Here is a 20,642-nt window from a genome sequence, read left to right as displayed (position 1 = left end):
TCTTGTCCTCGTCTTCCCCAATTTTTTTGACTCTCGACGACCGATACAACGTTGCCAAGCCGCCCAGCTTCTTCTTCGACGTCGGCCGAGCTTCTCCTTCGACGCCGTTCCCCCACTTCCAAGCCTCCGACGCTGCTCCCATGCTCCTGAGTGAGCGAGATGACGAGACACCGACCGAGCACGACCATGAGACACCGATCTTTTGGGTAATTTGATTAATTAAATATGTGCTAGTTTGATTTAATCAAATTATAGGTGGATTGAAGTGGATTTAATCAAATCAACTCTGAAGTAGGGTTGATTCTGACCTGAAACAATTCACTGCATTTATTTTTGATCAAATTTTATTTTAAATAAAAAACAATTTACCCAGTTTTGAGATAAATCCTATTTTTTATTCCTGAATGAGCTCCTATGCATATATTCCTATGCATAAAGTCCATTTTAGTTGGTACTTTTGTATTTTGATTTATTTTGTCATAAATAAAATTTATGCATTGTTATGAACTTCAAATTATCGCAAAGTGTTATATATTGCCATTAGATAATGTTTAAGAACTTTCCGTTGAGGTTGAGAAAGACTGTAGCAAATAGTGTGATTTGTCCACATGAAATAGATTTTTATTAATAATTGTAGCTATTTTTTATTTTATCTCAAATTTTTTTTCGAAGGCACTGCCCCCGTTTCCAACACCCCCCAACACACACACACATATGAATCCTAGCTACGCCCCCTTGATTGTGTGTGAACTTAGCTAGGTCATACATGCAAAGGTTATAACAAAGTTGAGTATTTACAATTTTGGACACAAATAGAATAGCAAAAAATTATAAACCATATCAGATTCGATCCTTTAAATCCGACATAAATTCTTTATCAGACTTGATCACCAAACCCGCTATGAGTCAATCCGTGTCAAATCCGACCCCTTGGCACCTCAAATTGAGGATTCAGGTCTAACATCACGTTGTACCCGTATCTTGGTGACAAAGGTCCATGTGATGCCTGAAAAATTCCCAGTGGCATTATAGAATATGTTGAGTCTGATGCAGCTGTCCATACTATCCTTCACATGTGTTTGTGTTGTGGGTGTCTTGAATTTTGGAGTAGTTTCTATGCGTGATTAGATGTGAAAATATTTTGGTGACCTTGAATAAGGGTTTTTGGTGGTAATAGGGATTGAGCCATCGTGGCCAAGACTGGAGCCCACTACAAACTCTTGCAAGGAAGGAGCCTCCATGAACCTGTATAGTTTTATAATTTTTTATTTTTGTATCAGGTAGAGTTTTATGCACATATATAGTAGCTTCTTTTTTAAAGTCGAGGTATTAGGGTTTCGTGTATTGAGGGTGAAGGTGTTGAGAGCTCTATCCTACGTGTATTATCACGTAAATCTCGTGTCTTACGTTTTTTTCTTTATATGTGCTTTGCTTAGTTTGTTGGGTATCAGAGTTTGCGTCGGATCGCCACCGCCCTTTTCCTTTCAAGATGTCTCACAGGTATCCGTTTAGTCCCCCCCCCCTCTCTCTCTCTCTCTCTCTCTATATATATATATATATATATATATATATATATATATATATATATATATATATATATATATATATATATATATATATATATACCTGGCGCGTAACACCTCCGTTTGGAATCCACGTCTTTCTTTCTGAAGAGGACACCTAGCGCGTAACACCTCTCTCTCTCTCTCTCTCTCTCTCTCTCTCTCTCTCTCCGCAGAAACGAACTCTCTGCTGCTTCTCCATTCCCTCTCCGCAGAAACCCTACCAACGCAGACGTCTCTTTCTCTCTCCTCTTGTTCTTCCTTTGGTTTTTTATAGGATGGAGGTTCCTTTCGTCTCTCTGGAGTTTCATCAGCTTCTTGCCCTTCTTCATGCTTTTGGTTCTTGGATCGTTGAAGGGTAGCGAATTTTGTCTCTCCTCCTCGACTTTAATTGATTGAGAATTTGTTTGCTTGCCATTTTCTGCTTGAATTTGAGGAAGACATGATCTAATTCTTCCCTAGTAAGGGAGTTATTCACTTTTTTTTTGAAGTCTTGAGTTGTTAATGAATGTTTATAGTTAATTACGGTTTTTTTGCGTGTAAAACTGTGACTTATGTTATGTTAGTTCCTGGTTTTCTCTTTGATCAAAGAAAGACAAGTTTTGGTTTTCAGTAGCGATTATGTGGGGAGTATGGTTTTGACGGTGGAAACGTCTTAATTCTCCGACTTTCTTGTGAATTGCACAATGAATATCTTTTTTATTCCTTTCGAGTGATATGTAGCGCTATAGCTTTACCTTATTCATGATGGATAACCTGAATGAACAGAGCGATACTTCCAATTGTTAACTCTAGTGTGACAATTCAACTTTTCAGCTGTGATTTTCGGTCCGGTTGTGGCTGCTATCATTTTTGTTGGAAATTCCGCGGTTGTGCTTGGCCTTTGGCCTGCGCATGCCTTCTGGATCTACTACGCCATAGTGAGGTGTGTCAATTTGTTTTTCCTCCTCTTCGGTCAATCGATTCGTGAGTTTTTCTTTTTTGGTTGGTTTTTGCTTCACAATTACGTTCAGTGATATTTTTTGGTGTACGGTTGCAGAGCCAAAAGGCTTGGACCGGTTTTGAAGATTTTGGCATTGATACTTTTAACTGTGCCTTTGATTCTGTGGCTAATCTTCACTATAGTGGGAAGCCTTCTTGTTGGAATCGGCTATGGGTTTTTTGCTCCACTGGTTGCCACTTTGCAGGCCGTTGGTGAAGAAGTAGGAGACAAGCTCTACCATTGTTTGGTGGTATGTATAATTCTGCTTTTCAAGAGATGTTTTCTTTTGTTTATAGCCATGCAAAAGATCGAATGGCCTGCTTAAGGCCTAGGCCATTGTAATGACCTGCTATTAACTTGATCTTGCTAGTGTCTAGGGGTGTAACCGGGTCGGGGTCTTATCAGACCCAATTCTGAATCTGGTCTAAAAGTAAGACCCAAACCCGACCCAATCTTATTCGAGTTCGGGTTCAGCTAGAAACTGTGGACCCATATGGGTTAACGGTTTCTGGTATACATTGGGTTGGGTCTTTGGTAAACCTGTCTTGATTCGGGTTTCAGCTCGGGTCTTGATATGATCGGTATTCAAGACGTAATTACCGGTCAATTAGAAATAGGTAAATTAATGGAATCAACTGGTTATTAAGAAGATTATATGCTGACAAAATACAAGCTTCATAACTATTCTAAATAATGTCATAATCTGAATATAAAAAGGATATATCCATGCCAACCAAACATTTTAAGTTGAAACAAAAAAACAATGATATATCATATTCAAAATGTATCAAATTCAATGAGTTCTTGAGTATTATTCTGGGATTCACTTCAATCCGACAATTTTCACGACAAAAGGGAAATAAGGAGTATATGCAAAAATGAATTAAAGTTTAGATTACTAAAATGAAATATATACTAATTCTAAGTTTATCTTTTTTTCTTCTCTAAAAAAACGATAAACTTAGAATTAGTATATATTTCATTTTAGTAATTCTAAGTTTATCAACATCTTTAAATGTTTAATTTGAATATATAATATTTATCAATTAGAATCTTTCAAATGGATCGGGTATGAAACGGGTTTGGGTACATAAATCAGGTCAGGTTTGGTCGGTTCAGTTTTTAAATATGGAGAACCATTTGGTCCAGGTACATAATCAGGGTCATGTCCAATTGGGTTTGGGTCTTTATTTACAATACCTAAGCCCGACCCCGTTTTCACTATGGGTCTATATTTTGGACCCAACCCAAACCCATGGGTACACCAATATTGGTTTGGGACACTGAGTCAGGACGGGTATACCCAACATGTGGTTGGTTGTGTAAATGTGCATCATAATGGGGCGTTTTGGATAAACTTTTCTTGCTGACTAGTTTGTTCCATCTGTGAATTAAGATTATGCTGTTCGTTGTATGATACATTCTACTGATTATCAGGATGGCAGTTGGAGTTCAGTTAAGCGAAGCTGTACATTGGTTCGGGATTTCACAGATTTGTGCTTCCACTCATATTTCTCATTGATGGATGACATGATAAAAGATATACGGGATGATGATAAACCTCTTGATATTAAGTATGATCTTGCTTTTCGTCTTTGTTAAGATATCAAGTATTTCACTGCTGCTTTAAGCATTTAGCCATAGTAAGGGATAAGGCAGATTTTCTTTTTTATAATCTAGGACTAGTTTTCTCTCTAGAAGGGCACAATCACTTTGGATGTGTTTATCATGGTGGATTTTAGGTTTTGTATTTAATATTAACATATTAAACAGAATAATAAAAAATGTGCCAGCAAATATGTAGGTTCTGCTGAAGTTTGTGCCTAACATTTGCCAGCTTGCACATGTTCATACATATCTGGTTGTGGTTCAGTTTGTAATTTAGGAAAAAGATTATGAGTGGAGCTGATTCTCAATAGAATGATGACCAGTTGTTGACATAGTTAATGGATAAACAATGTTATTACTTCCATAGAACAGTATATAGATATTAGAATTATTCCATTCACAAAATCACCACTTCTTGAAATCTTGAGAGGAGAAAGGAATACTGCAAGTGCTCAGAGAGAAGTTTATAAAGTGTCACTTTGAAGAAATCGGCATTCTGACAAGAGAAACTACATGAGGAAATGAGATCATACTATCAAATTAGGTAACAAGTGACTTCAGAATGCTTGGAATTTACATGAATCTCTTTGTTATTCTGTCACGAAAAAAAAGGAAAAAGAAATCCTTGTGAGTCTAGCAAGTCTATGGACTTTAACCATGATAGTAGATAAAAACTTGTTAGTCCTATTAAAAACCAAAATTTCCAATTAGCCAATAGTTTCTGAACGGTTTCAGATGTTTGAAGCCTGTTGTTGACCTTGCAACTGGATACCAAAATTTTGTTTGTGGCTTTTCTTTGCAAAAGCTAGTGATAAAGCTAGTGATACAAAGATGACAGTATTGTAATTAGTGTGTAATCATGACAACTGCATAGAAGAGTAGGAAAATATGAATTTAACAAATAATAGTAAAGGTTCAGTAAAATGCACCTTTTTCGGAGCTCAAGTAGACTAGCTTATCATTTGTATGACATGTTGGGTTAGGAGAAGCTAATATAGGACTTGCAACTACCTTTCCATGTACTAGGGTTCCTCTTAAGTTTCTCTATACGAAGGCCTATGCTTGAGGCAATTCAAGTACCTGAAACCTTGTCATTGCTAGGACCTTGATCTGTATGTCTCAGCTGTGGTTGAAGCCATGTGCAAACAAGCTGCACCAAAGGTCAAGAAAATGCAATAGAGGTCTTAATTCAACAATTCTCAATCTCATATTTGTTGATCATATCACCTAGTATAAGAAGGATTTGTAAGAAAATTGATATGTAAATGTTTTGGATCGGGTCTGGACAGACCCGGTCCATTTTGTAAAAATTATGTAAGATGTATTTGTATTAAGGGTATTCTGGTAAAATACCGAACCCTAATGTTTCATATAAATACTAATGAAATAGGAGGCAGCTACACACAGCAAAATTGGGGATTGCTCCTTTATTCCAACTGTGTCTTCTTCCTCTTCTCACACCTTACTGCAGGTTTTCAGAAGGGTCCAGTTTTCTTACATAGTGTCAGAGCCATCAGGTTCTTCATCCAGTTAAATCCTAATCAGGTCTGATATTCCTTCTAATCCCCTTTTTCTCGATCCCTCTCCTTTCTTTTAGTCTTTCTGAAAAAGGATCTAAAAAAAAAGGATCCACTCTTTTGATATTTTCCCCAAGAACCCATGTTTTCTCCGTTCTTGTTACCTTCTTCCGTAAAAGATCCATTCCTTTGCGTCTTTCTCTCTTTGATCTCTCTATCCTGAAATCTATTTCTCTTTAGATCTTTCTGAAAAAGATTCATTCTTTTAGATCTCTTTATTCTGCCCTTTTCATATCTTTTTGAAAATGCCTTCTCCTTGGAACTTCCATATCCACGTTCCCTTTCTGTTTCTATATTCAAAGAGGGAAAAGCTTTAATCTTTCAAATCCCTGCTCTTCTTTATTTTCCTTAATATTTTCCTTTGTATCAAGAAAGAGACATACATATTTTCTAAAATCGTGCAAAAACGTGATCTTGAGAATCATGCCCTCTCTTGGATATTTAGAGTAGCTTGGGTGCTGTTCATCCTCTGAATCTCAGTTTACAACCCTACCTGATTAAAAAAAATGCGTGGGCTTGGTTTCGAAGCTCTTTTATTCATAGAATGAAAAAGAATTACATGACTCTTGCAAACTTGACAACTGGAACACAATGTCTTATTTAAATCATGACTCAAACTTTTTCTCTGGAATCAACTTGCTAGCGGCAAGGTGTTCAATAAATTTGATGTTACAATGACCCAATCTACTGTGCTAAAGATTGACATTATTGACAAGACTAACTGTATAAGCAAAGGACTTTTTCAGAACTGATGTTGAAGAAAAAGAGACACTTTTGCAATGAATTTTCTTGGAAGACGTACATGTTCCCACGTCGCTCCCCTTCAGTGTACGTTGTCTTCATGCGAAGATCCTTCACATACACAGAGGAAGGAGTGAAAACAACGCAAGAATTAGTATCATCAACAAGTTTGAAAACAGAAACAAAATTTTTCTTGATGTTGGGTGCACAAAGAACGTTAAAAAGTTTAATAGCTTTAGACTTAGAGAAAGGAATAAAAACATTTCTAACATATGTGATGGGGTGTTTAGCACCGTCTCCTGTGATGACTTGCCCTTCCCAGAATATGTAACTGGTCTAGAAAGCTTACCTGCATCTCCAGTGATGTGACTAGCTGATCCAGAGTCAACGTACCAAACTCCTTGATCGTTTTGTTTCATATTTAAGGAATTTATTGCAGCAACTAATGCATTCAAATCACTCAAGTTTTTCTCTCCTCCAGCATGCGGCTGATTCATATTTTGTCCAACTGCATGCCCTTTATGATAAGTAAAGTTATCCTCAGTATTATAGGCCGGATCATCTTTGTGATAACAATTAGCTTTCACATGGCTAGGCTTTCTACATATGAAGCAAACTGGAACACGCCTGCCCCCAATGTTAACACTATTTGAATTTGGAGCATTAGGAGAGGGCAAAATACCTCTGCCTCCCTGATTTTCTGCTCTTTCTCGGGCACGGCCTGCTCAGTAACCTCCTCTTCCTCTTTCTTTATTTGCCCCCATAAACAACACCTCATGAGAATCTTGTGACCACCTAGAGTCTCTGGTAGAATTCTTGAGATTCATCTCATACTGAAGTAACCATGGTTTGAGATCTTCAAACGACAGGAGAATAGGAAATCACTGTAATGTCGTAGAAATAATATGATATTCCTGCCCCAAGCCAGCTAGGGTCTGTTGAACCTTGTCACGATAAAAAACAATCTCCCCAACCAATGCTAATTGATCAGTGATCTCTTTCACTCTGTTTAAATACTCCAAAATAGTTGAGGAACCTTTCTTGAGACTCTGAAACTCTTTCCTTAGATACATAACTCTAGATTCTGAGATTTGAGAATATGTCTTGGCTAAACTATCCCATAGTTCTTTAGCTGTGCAATCATCTGGAATTCCAATGAGAACCTCTTGTGAAAGGGTAGATCTTAGATAGGCTACAACCGCTTGATCCCTTTTTACCCATGACACATACTCAGAAGTTTTAACATAAACTACGTTCACTGTCCCTTTGTCATCTCTTTGCTCCTGCATAATCAACTCAGATGACATTTTAATCAAACCATCAAGATGATCAGACAAATCATGTCTCCTGATAAAAGGGATAATTTGCCTTTTCCAGATCAGAAAATTATTGTTGTTTAATTTTTCTGAAACAAGCTGGGTTAAGAAACTAGAGGACAACATGGACTGTGAAGTATTGATATCCATTAGAAAGAGACGAAATTACAGCAATATATGATGAACAAATATTATGTTCAGCAAACAAAAATGATCAAAGGTAAAGGCCGACCCAACAACAATATATGATAGACAAATATTACCCAGGACCAAAAAAAATGATCAAAGGTAGACTGGTAATGATAGACACACCCTGAGATATGGACAACAATGATTAACTCATAAAATTTTCAGCAGAATTTCTGTTACAGTCCAGATCACGACTCAAAACAGTTTCTCGATACCAAAGAATACCGAGGATCCTGAAACACAACACAGGACTGATAACGAATCAATTTCAGTCCAGCCAAAACAGATTTAAGAATGCAACCAGTTTCCAAATAGTAGATGACACAAGAAATTCAGATTCACGACACAAAAAATGATTGCAACACAAAATCGAATTCACGACAACGACACTAGAAATATAAAGGGGGAAAAGATCTGAAAGTCAGATTCACGACAAAGACACAGGAAAATTATAAGAGGGAAAGATCTGATTCACTACACACCAAAAACAACTACCCAACCAGTTATAATCACGTTACACAGCTTGCATAATGATGATCAGCCCAATCGAACACGTCGAATCATGCCCAATCACACACCAGGCTCTGATACCATATTAGAGTTTCAAGTATTACCAGATCAGACCTGCAGTCGCTCGTTGATCAGCCTTGCAGAGGTTCCTTTTTCTTTTCAGCAGTGTCTTGTTGGTTCCTCTTTTAACGAGAGAGAGAGAGAGGTCCAGAATGTGTTGTGCTGCAGCCAGGCCCTTCACGTGTAATGTCCTTTTATGTTACAATCAGATTAGGGCTGCAATCCAATGACTAAACAACCCTCAATAATATAACTTAATTACATGGTATGTTTGGATTTTGGATCCATATCCGATCCAAACCCGAAGCCATAAAATGACGTCTTAACAAAAACACTATTATCATTTAAAGCAGTTCTCAGATTGCTTTTCATGCAAGTTCAACAATTGTGTTCTTGAACTTGCAATAAATATGTTGGTGATGTTTTCCATGCTCTTTTGCATTTATGTATCTATTCCAGGCTTCCAGCAACTTAAGCATCGGTCTTCGCATGAAGACCATATTTGATTCAGAATTCCATCCCTAAAATAAATGCTCTCAGCTTTTGGTGGATCAGAGTTTTTTTTCCACAATTTTGATGTTCTCAGGTGCTGTTTGTCATTGGATGTTAGCATATTTTGTTGGGGTTTTCTGCCACATCTGATTCTTGTCAGTCACTATTTTGTGTTATCTGAATATATAGTCATATGATGGTAATGAAGGGCATTTTGAGCATGACCATATGATGATCGTGAAGCATTTTGAGCATAACTATCTCCTTTTAACACAATTTTCATACTGGATTTGTTTGTCTTTCGTCTATTGGCAACTGAATTATTTTCATCTCCTTTGAAGATTGCCACGGCTACCAGGTATTTTTCTGGTTAGTCTGCTTGCTTTGATCATAGATGTCCCAATGATAACACTTGTAGCACTGTCCAAAAGTCCATACATGCTCCTGAAAGGGTGGCTGCGGCTATTGCAAGACTTGATGGGCAGAGGACCTTTTCTGGAAACTTTTTGTGTACCATTTGCTGGTCTTGCTATCATACTCTGGCCAATAGCAGTATTGTGTGCATTCATTGGAGCTGTCCTTGCTAGCTTCTTCATAGGACTTTATGGGGGAATTGTTGTTCATCAGGTATATTCCATCTCAAGTCTGCTGCTATTATAATTCCATCTGATACCTTGTTTCCTGCTTCAGTTTTATTTGCCTATTTGATTTAGTCACTCTTAGTGCATCTTGAATTGCCTGTTCATCTGTACGTCATCACATTTAAATGTATTCAACTTGTTCTTATTGCAGTGATAAATTATTGGACTTCAGGAGAATTCACTAAGGATGGGGATGTCATACATTGTGTCAGCAGTAGCACTGTTTGACGAGTATACCAATGATCTGCTCTACTTGAGGGAGGGATCTTGTCTGCCCAGGTACTTTTTCATAGTATAATTTCAATAGTTCTCTGTTATTTTGCCGCTAAAAGCAAACATTAGTTAACAGATGACAAGGACCTTAGCTTGCAACATATGGTAAACAGGAAGATCATATCCTTTATTGTCTATTTCCTATCGCTTGAAAATATCTACCTTGATATGACCAAGATACGTCTATATGCCTGATGCTGTTAGTCAATGCTTGTGACAGCCAGGCCTAAATATCAGAAAAATGTGGCACGTCATTCTGGATTACTTGAAAGAAGTATGTCTCTTGACAAGAATGGGAATGAAACTAAGAATGAAAAATGTTCTCATGGAGAAAAGTTGGCTTCACTGCGATCGAGAACTCTCAGGGATGTTGAACTGACACCCATGCAGGTAATTGCTGGCACACAACTTGGTTAATTTGCATCTATTATATATCAATACTCAGCAAACTGTATTGTTTTGAATGCTCAGTTGTGGGATTGGCTTTTTCAATCTTGTGAGACGAATGGTAGATTGCTGGTCCAAAATGGTTTGATCACTATGCAAGATATCGAGGAGTGTTTTCGCAAGGGAAGGTGCAAGAAACTGACAATTAGGCTCCTTGCTTACTGCTGTAATGAAATGGTGGTCTTCAACAAATGCACGAATAACTCACAAACAAGTGTCTATTGGAGACACTACAAGCATGACCCTTGAAAGGGTATAAAAGGAAGAACACTTGAAAAATAAATAATACTTTATTCAAGAACAAAATGCTTAAGAAGCGTAGTAATTTACATTGAAGGGGTTCACCCCTATATATACAAAAAAAGTGGAAGAGAGAGGAGAGCTCATTTTGAGCTCTCCAAAAGAGACGTTGGACTCTAGTCCAACGTCTCTTATTATAGCTGCTGGACTACAGTCCAACAACATTTATTATAGTTGTTGGACTACAGTCCAACAGCTATGAACTTGACTGGATCAAATATCTAGTTTCTATTGAACTAGATGCTAAAAAAGAAAATAAAGAAAAATAGAAAAAGAAAATAATAAAAGAAAATATAATAATATTAAATATATATATATATATATATATATATATATATTACAATTTACATTTTAACACTCCCCCTTAAACTTACGGTACAATGAGCGAAAGTTTGTCTAAGAGGAAGTGAAATCTGGGAGCAGCGAGAGGCTTGGTGAAGAAGTCTGCTAATTGTTATTCTGATGTAACATATGGCAGATCAATGGTTCCATGTAAGTATTCCTCTCTGACATAGTGACATTCCATCTCAATGTGTTTAGTGCGCTTATGAAATGTTCGGTTGCTTGCAATATAGATCGCACTTTTGTTGTCACAGCACATCTTTGAAGCTTGCGTTGCTTTAGCTCCCATATCCGCTAGCAAGCGTCTGATCCAAACAACCTCCATAGTGGTGGTTGCCATGACTCTGTATTCAGCTTCGGTGGAGGAAAGAGAGACTTTCTGCTGCTTCTTGCACCTCCACGAAATTAAGGCTTCACCTAGGAACACACAAAAACCAGTAGTTGAGTGTCTATTATTGGGATCACCTCCCCAGTCAGCATCAGTATATGCAATTAAATTTAATGAAGATGAAGCAGGCAAGAAGAGTCCTCGTGAAAGAGAGGATTTTAAGTATATAATAATACGCAAAATCGCTCCCATGTGCACGGAGGTGGGAGCATGCTGAAACTGACTGACTGTATGAACCACATGAGTTATATCTGGCCTAGTAATGGAAAGATAAGAAAGAGCTCCAACAAGCTGTCTATAAGGAGTAGGATCATCAAGAAGTTCTCCATCATCAATTTTCATTTTAACATTGACAACTTCTGGAGTGTCTATTTTCTTATCATTTGTAATTCAAGACCTGAAAACGATATCAAGAGCAAATTTAGATTGAGATATCAAATACCTCCGAGGGGAATAAGCAACTTCAATGCCTAAAAAATATCTTAATAAACCTAAGTCAGTCATTTCAAAGTGAGTTTTAAGAAGAGATTTGATATTTGCAACTCCCTGTTTGTCGCCTCCGGTGATGATCATATCGACCACATAGAGAGAAGAAGAATAATGATGCCTGCATCAGATTTCTTAACAAACAAAGCAGTGTCAATTAAAAAAGGTTGAAAACCAATATCAAGCATAACATGACTAAATCGGTCATACCAGGCTTTTGGAGCCTGTTTAAGACCATAAAGAGCTTTTTCTAGACGAAGAGCTTTACCTTTAGGGATACTAATACCAGGTGGGGCTTCTATGTATACTTCTTCAACGAGATTCTCATTCAGGAAAGTATTTTTGACATCTAATTGAAAGATAGACCATGTTCTAATGGAGGCCAAGGCTATTAAAGTTCTAACAGTGGTCATACGGGCCACATGAGCAAATGTTTCTTCATATTCGATGCCATACTCTTGGGCATATCCTTTTGCTACTAAATGAGCCTTATATCTTTCCAGGGTCCCATCACTTTTGGTTTTGACTTTGTATACCCACCTATAACCTATAGGTTTCTTACCTGGAGGGATATCTTGGATCGTCCAAGTATTGGCCTTTTCTAGTGCATCCAATTCTATTTTCATGGCTTCTATCCATTCTATATGATTTTTGGCTTGAGAATAGGATGATGGTTCAACATATGATTGTATTAATGTAATGGCGGCCCTATACGTGGGTGAAAAAGATTCATAAGACACAAATTTTTCTGGAGGTCTAGAGATTCTAGGTGTTCTTCTAGATGAGACTTCAGAGTATTTTTGTAATGCACATGGAAGATTTTGCTCTCTACATCTTGAATATTGTAGACTAACATCCCTATGGATTTGCTCTTCATTATCATCATTTTCAACAACAATAGGACTTTGATCATTGTCAAGGTCACATCCAACATTACATTCATTGGATTTTGAAGTTGGATCAATTAAAAACGAGTATTCAGTGACATCCTTGGATTTTTCAAATTCAAAGAAGCTTTCTTTTTCCAAAAAAGATACATTTCTTGACACATATAATTTGTCATTTTGAAAATCGAAATACCTGTAGCCTTTTTTATTATCAGCATATCCTAAAAAGGCACATGGGATTGCACGAGAAGAGAGTTTGTCATTTTTGTTGGTGAAAACAAAACATTTGCATCCAAAGACTCTTAATCTAGAATAAACTGGAGTTAAATTAACAAGCTTTTCTATTGGAGTTGTATTCTTTAATGAGGAAGATGGCATCCTATTAATGAGGTAGGTGGCAGTTAGGACCGCTTCAGCTGAGGTTCGGTTGAGGAGGATACCCCTTTGAGAAGAGGTTGAAGGATTTCCATCAGTTGAGCCATAGACACAGGTGCATCTTGATCTTTTGACTCGGATTCAACAGATGCAACTCTTTTTTCTTCTCTTCTTTTTAACTTTGGACATTGAGGCCTATAGTGCCCCGGTTCATGACAATGATGACAAATAACTTTTCTTTTATCAAAGTCGTCGTTTTGCCTTCCAAAATGAGGCGGCTTGTAAGTACGAGTATGATTACCCGGTCTAGATACAACTAAAACTGAGTCATCATCAACTTTTGGAGTACTTTTTCTAAGTCTATTTTCCTCCATAGTGAGCTCTTCTATAGTATCAACAATAGAAGGAATTTTTCCACGATGTAATAGGGCCGATTTGGTGGATTCAAACTCCGGCCTTAGACCATTCACAAATTGATAGAAATGTTCCATATCGAGTTGCTTTTGGCGAAGCTCGATATCTTCGGCACAATGCCATTTGGGCTCAAGAAGAGCCAACTCTTCCCAAAGTTCGGACAACTCATTATAATATTCTCGAATAGTTTTCTCTTTTTGAGTCATTGTCCGAACTTTGTCTTGTAAATTGCATACATGTGCAATATCTTTAAGGGAATACATGTTTTTGAGGTATTTCCAAGCCTTATCGGCATGCTCAAACTTAGCTAGACTAGAGCATTTTTTAATGTCTATGCTATTGATGAGCCATGACATAATTTTTTCATGCCCTATCCTCCACTCTTTTCATTTCTTTTCATAAGTGGTTAACGCCTTACTCTTCTCTTCTTCTGTTAGAGGAACCTCTTTATCACTCTCTTTCTTGGTAAGAGATAGTTTAGGTTCTAAATCGGAACCATCCACTATACCCTATAAACCTTTTCCCCAAATGTGGTGCTTCATAATCGAAGCCCACATTACATAGTTAGTATCATTTAGTTTCATAGGAATGATGGTGATCTTATCATTGTCATCCATCTTTTACAAGGGTAAGAGAGGAATAAATAGGAGGAGAGAGAGAGAGAGAAAAAAAAATAAAAAGAAAAGAAAAATAGTAGACAAGGGAACAAGAGAGGATACAAAACCAAAACTTTTTGTAGCACAAGTTCGCCTTTCTTCAAACAAATCTTCTTGAGCCAAGAACAAGGTGATGAAACACCTTTTGTAAATGTGGCACGAAAATCGAGGCAGAAGCACTTCAAGATCTAAGGATTTCGTAGCTCTGATACCATGTAATGAAATGGTGGTCTTCAACAAATGCACGAATAACTCACAAACAAGTGTCTATTGGAGACACTACAAGCATGACCCTTGAAAGGGTATAGAAGGAAGAACACTTGAAAAATAAATAATACTTTATTCAAGAACAAAATGCTTAAGAAGCATAGTAATTTACATTGAAGGGGTTCACCCCTATATATACAAAAAAGTGGAAGAGAGAGGAGAGCTCATTTTGAGCTCTCCAAAAGAGACGTTGGACTCTAGTCCAACGTCTCTTATTATAGCTGTTGGACTACAGTCCAACAACATTTATTATAGCTGTTCGACTAAAGTCCAACAGCTATTTGCACAGTCAAGTTCCAACAGGAACTTGACTGGATCAAATATCTAGTTTCTATTGAACTAGATGCTAAAAAAGAAAATAAAGAAAAATAGAAAAAGAAAATAATAAAAGAAAATAATAAAAGAAAATATAATAATATTAAATTATATATATATATATATATATATATATATATATATATATATATATTACAGTTTACATTTTAACAACTGCATCCTGCAGTGCCTTCTTCGATCAGTAAAGTCTGATGCATCAGGCTTGCTTCTCTGTATGACATCCTTTCGCTGGCTGAAAGACTTTAAATTGTAGTCTTGCTTTATTTTATTATATATATGCTTCAAGTTGCTAGTAATATAAATTTAATGAAAAAATGTATTGTGACAGCTGATGACATGGAATTGACTCTATTTAACTCCTCAAGGGATAGGTTCTTGAATGATTGGTTTCTGAGGCCGTTACTTATTATGAAGGACCAGATCGAAGGACTCCATCTTGATGACAATGAGATAATGAATTGCAACAGTGAAAAGCTCGAGGATTGGAGCCAGGAGTGTTTTCCAATCTGATGACAATGTGAGGAAGGCCCAACTACAGGCGATAGTAAGGCGGTAAGCAAGTTATGAATGTTTTGTTTTGACATTAGGTAATGGACATATTCTTCTTTTCTGATGAGGTGATAGATAGCGACATTCAATGAGCATTCAGAATTTTAATCCTTAAATAAAACTTGGCATATGTTCACATGAACTAGAATTATGTACATATGAAATTCAAAATATGACTTATGAAATAATGAGTATTCATTGGCAACGTTGAGGAACAAAGAAGCATGTCATCTACCATATCGTTGTACATGTCTATTTTAGTTGGGGATTCTGCGTACAAGTGATCTACAACTATTATATATACTATGTGTAATCATGTAAGTGATAAATAGAGGAGGATGACTTTCAACTTCACTCCCAAATGAATACTTACCTGAGTATATGAACATTTTTTGCTATTTTTGGTTTTAAATTATTTGTTTGTGATCTAATTTAATGACATACGGAGAACAATAGATAATGTTTTTATAGATGGTTTTGGTCATATTTATGTTGCATGATGGTGGTACATAAAAAAAATTCACTGAGTTTTCTGTTGTAGCAGAATTTCTGCACAGAAGTGAGTTGATGGTTTGCACACTCTGCTGTCTAAGATCCAGAACTTCAACGCTTCAAATGTTTGTAGGAGACTGACGTTCAAAATAACCATTTAATTTTGTTGTTTGATTATTAAGCGGAAGAAAGTTGCGTATGATGGGAAATTTCAATGATTGCCAACCTAAGCATATTTTAAATGCGTCTGCCAACAACTATTTTATAAGTGTATCTCACGGAAAAAAATTCCCCCATAATTTTGATAACCAGATACTGAAACAGTCCAAACAAGAAATAGCTTGCCAGTAGTGATTTCCTATGAGGTTGAAGCAAATACCATCAATGGCATTTGAGAGAGAACCTTTTTCTCCTGGGCAGGCATTTCAGGTCTTACAGGGATTTATCTGGATCAGCATTTGTAGCTTCTCACTTTCCATCTTGATGCAAAGCAGGAACAGCACGTGATCTTGTCTACGGGATCCATCTGTATGTATTTTCAGTGTGTATTTTTTCTGTATTTAGGTCTTTGTAGTGGATGTTGGATCTATACATAGCTCCAATATTCGAATTTAGAAACATGTTAGATCTAGGATTGTTTCCAGCTAGATGTTTATCCAGATAGGAAGACTGAATTGCTTAAGATTATGATTTTTTTCATCTATAAATTGATGAAAAATCTAGGGGTTTAAGAGTGAATTTGGGAATTGAATTGTAAGTTAATTTTCTTTTATTTATTATTTTTTCTAGAATTTCCAGTTAATTTCTTGAATTTTCATCTTTTCTAGATAAGCTAATTTTCATAGCAGTGCTTGAGTACCAGATCTGCAGGTTTTCAAGAACGACCTTCCTCAAATCCCTGCTCACATCTCTATGTATTTCTTTATGAACATGCATGATCTGTCGGCCCTGAAATCTTCTTGGAAAGCATACTTTTCTTTTTTTTTGTGCAATAATTACATCACCATATGCAGTTCTTCTCTTAAAAAGTAGTGCTCTCTCTAGATTGCAGGGAAGAGTTGGTTCTTTATCAAGAATGCCAACCTTCAGGCGCGGCTTCCACGATTTTGTTAGAACACCATACCTAGAGGTCAGTGGAGGTTCAAGTCTCAAACACGAGCCCTGTAAAACCTCAACCAAGAACGAGGAGCAAGAGAGTGGGGCTGGCCCAGAGAACAACAGACCTAAGGGTGTTGATGCAATTGTGTAGTTTACATTTGTTGTAGATTTGTCTTTTTTTTTTGCTGCAAACAGTTTGGGGCCAATGCCATGGGCATCAGCTGCGATGTTTTGGCTTAATGAAAATTTCGGTACTGTGCTATTTCTTACACGTGCATGACATAATGTCATTAGAGGGTTGTGCAGCTTTATAGTTGATACAGGAATATTGGTAAACTAGGGACTCTTAGGCTCTTAGTTCCCCAGCATCTACTGGGTCAGAATCTGTAGGTAGAACCCGGGATGGCATTTGGCTTTTTTTTCCCTCTTTACTTTGAAAAGAAAATAAACACCCGACATGGGTCAGGGGCCAGTCATCCTTTATTGTCATACCACCTAAGTTGTTTTGGTCAGATCTGACCTTGTAAATGTTTAAATACAAGATTCGTTTAGTGAATCTTGATATTTGAATTGTCAGAATTTAACCTGTGTGTGTGCAGGGTTTTCTGGCAATTCAAAAATCATTAAAAAAAAAACTCGTTTTTCCTTTGTTGAAAAAACACAAGTGAAGGTTGGACCTATTATGTCATCGATGTTAAATTCTTTTAAGAGGCCAGATTTGATCAAAACAACTGGCAAATTTGATAAAAAAAACAACTTGCAACAATGAGATCCCATGATGGATACGTTGATATAGTATGAGTTTAGCGATGTCTGGATCCAACCACGGGGTGCTGGGGGAGGAATGGGTTGGAGGCGGTTGTACAGTTTGAAAGAGCCTAGCTGCTTTCAGGACTTTGAATTCTCATCTTTAGTGGTACTTTTTATCATTGCACCAATCAATGGCTCTTCATATATTACTTTGGAGAAGGTGGCCTTTAATGTGGGATAGAATCTTTCAGTGTGATGGAAAGGAGAAAAAGCCCATTTCCTTCGATGCAGAGAACCAGCTGCCAGGAATACTTCCAGTAGAAGAAGGTTGTAGGTATTAAATCTAGTTCTTAGTGAAAGTACAAAGGGGGAGACGGTCTCACCTCCTTTCCTAAGTGCACAAACAACCTACCTCCTCGACATCATTTATCCAAACCATGACCAAGATAGATAGTTTGATCAAGCTTTTACCAATCTCAGCTACCAGTGACTATTTACATAGGCTCAGCATGGCCAATTTCACCCCGTGACACTAGAATTCATTGTGGACGATTTCCCACGATTGAAAGAAACCATATCAAGAAGCTGGGGTTACAGAATTTGAGGAACAGCAAAGCACACTTCATGGCATAGCAGTGATATTAAATGAATAAACAGAAGCATGTTAGCCGATGGGATCTCAATCAATAGCAGCCACATAAAATCATAGAAGAAAGAAACGAGTTTCTCGTAGTACCAAAAATTTGCTCTCTGTTCCACAGCACCATTGCACAAGTACCAAACTCGAAATTCTTACCATATATGCTTTTCGATTAACCACTATACAGCTCTTCATAATAAATAAGAACAAATGCAAAGGTAATCAAAGCAAGGGAAAAAGAAAAGGGTTTCTGAATATCTTTTCATACTGATCTGCCAAAAATAATGTGTTCATCCTTCATCAATCTCAGATGGGGTCTTTGCTACAATCGACAGCGCGTGAAGCCCACTCCCCAGTTCGTCCTGCAGAAGGTCGTACACGATCCGGTGGCGCTTGATCAAACTCTTCCCTTGGAACTCCTTGGACACAATCTTCAGATTGAAATGGGTCTCCCTACTACCCCCAACTCGACTGCCCACATGGCCAGCGTGAAGATGAGAGCAATCTTCCACCTCCAACTCAACGGGATCAAGCCCTCTCATCAATTTCTCTCTGATCCTATCTGTTCTACCTAAGAAAGGACACGCTTCCCCCTCAGGCCCACCTTCATCCACCTCCGAATTCACGTCCTCCCCTTCATCACCCACCACCAAAGCTCCATTAGTCCCCGAATTCGCGGTCGCGCCGCTGCCTTCTTCGCGAGCCGAGAGCCCCTGGGACTCCATGAAGAGCTCCAATGCCTTCCTCTGCATCAGCTTCAGCATGTTCAGGAAACCGTTGTTCCTCGAAGGGGTGAGGCTCTGCTTCAGCCCGAGCATCTGGATGAAATCCGGCGATACCCTGACGATCTCCGACGGCGGGTTGCCGGAGAACGCCTCGACGAGGAGGGCGGCGAGCCCCTTGGTCAGGACGGAGTCGGAATCGGCCTCGAAGAGGACGTTGCGCCTCTCCTCGTCGAGGAAGGCCCTCACCCACACCTGGGAGACGCACCCCTGTACCTTGTTCTCCTGGGTCTTGAACTCCTCGCCCAGCGGGCTCAGCTTCTTTCCGTAGTAGAGCAGCTGCTCGTACTTCGCCCGAGGGTCTTTAACAGTCTCGAAGAGCCTGATGATGTTTTGGAGCTTCGGTGGGAGCTCTTCCACCGATTGGAGGCAAACGGGAGTTAATGGGGAGATAGGTTTTGCGGGGTTCTTTGGTGATGATGATGGCGAGTAATATGGGGTTATGGAGATGAATCTGCCGGTGAATTTGATGGGTTTTTTTAGAGAGAATTTGCCGGGGATGGTTGGGTGGAACACTCGGAAGGAAGCGTAAATCGACATCTTCTTCTTCTCTGTGTTTGGTTTATCTCGATTGTATCAGGAGAACTGGGATGATGGGGATCCTAAATTTGAAGATTCAAGATTGAATCAGAAGGGGCGAAATGGATGGGTTTATGGATGCAGAGGAGAGGAGTGGAGGGGAAATCGGTTGAAGGGAAGTGAATGGGGAAGCCTTAGCTTTAGGGGAGCCCTTTGTAAGTTGATGAAGGAAGGCGAGCCTAGTAGACCCACTTGGCCAGGGAAGCAGATCAGGTCATGCTGAACATGAGCGTTTTTGCTCATGCTGACATCGTGGCCATCCGATTTGCATTTTAAAAAACTCAAAAGTCAACAAAACCACGTGGCATTCATCCAAAATGCAAACAGACGGCCACGATGTTGGCATGAGCAAAAACGCTCATGTTCAGCATGACCTGATCTGCAAGGCAGCCAAGGCCATCCCTTGGTATTGTCAAGTAGCGATGTCAAATTTGGCTTTGAATCGCCACCTTAGTCTGACTTGATAAGCCTAAGTAGTCTGACAAACTTGGAGGTTGGGGTTGGATTAAATTCTCTTGGGTAAGAACCAGCTTTAGTTGGTTTAGATCTTGGTCTAACAAGACCAAAGCAGAACCTAGTATCAGACTGTGTTGTAGTGGATTGAGTCTGGTCAATTAGAGCACAGTCAGGGGAAGGACTAGTTTGCTGTTCCCAGCTGGGCAAGGGCTCGGTCTAATGGGTTTGGGGCTGCACATGCAGCTGAAACATTTAAGGCACGTTTGGAAGCAAGAAAAAATCTCACAGGAATTTTTTTTGCTTATGATAAGTTTTGATATGATAACTTTTCTACATGAGAAATTTTCATTTGTTTGTGTAGCATGAGAAAAACAGAATGAAAAATGTGAGAAAAATAAAAGGGGCGGTGTCAATCAGCCCAGAGAGAGAGAGAGAGAGAGAGAGAGA

General features: G+C 38.3%; 1 protein-coding gene and 1 pseudogene across 2 annotated transcripts; one reads left to right on the top strand and one right to left on the bottom strand.

Moving 5' to 3' along the window:
* Positions 1-1,489: 1,489 nt before the first annotated feature.
* On the top strand, positions 1,490-18,974 carry LOC149837575 (putative membrane protein At3g27390; annotated as a pseudogene). Its single transcript, XR_016432234.1, has 12 exons — positions 1,490-1,500; positions 1,739-1,920; positions 2,379-2,489; positions 2,604-2,794; positions 3,982-4,118; positions 9,379-9,664; positions 9,851-9,957; positions 10,176-10,351; positions 10,397-10,558; positions 15,002-15,061; positions 15,178-15,401; positions 16,935-18,974. The product of XR_016432234.1 is annotated as a putative membrane protein At3g27390 (transcript).
* On the bottom strand, positions 18,505-19,875 carry CPSUFE (chloroplast sulfur E). The gene has a single exon (XM_090006130.1). It carries the CDS (start codon positions 19,698-19,700, stop codon positions 18,669-18,671), a length of 1,032 nt encoding a protein of 343 aa, XP_089862256.1. The 5' UTR covers positions 19,701-19,875; the 3' UTR covers positions 18,505-18,668.
* Between the last annotated feature and the right edge of the window lie 767 nt (positions 19,876-20,642).

Source organism: Nuphar pumila, chromosome 5 (genome assembly GCF_984573655.1).
Source record: "Nuphar pumila chromosome 5, dmNupPumi1.hap1.1, whole genome shotgun sequence".
Lineage (NCBI taxonomy): Eukaryota > Viridiplantae > Streptophyta > Magnoliopsida > Nymphaeales > Nymphaeaceae > Nuphar > Nuphar pumila.
This window is presented reverse-complemented; position numbering and strand designations above follow the sequence as displayed.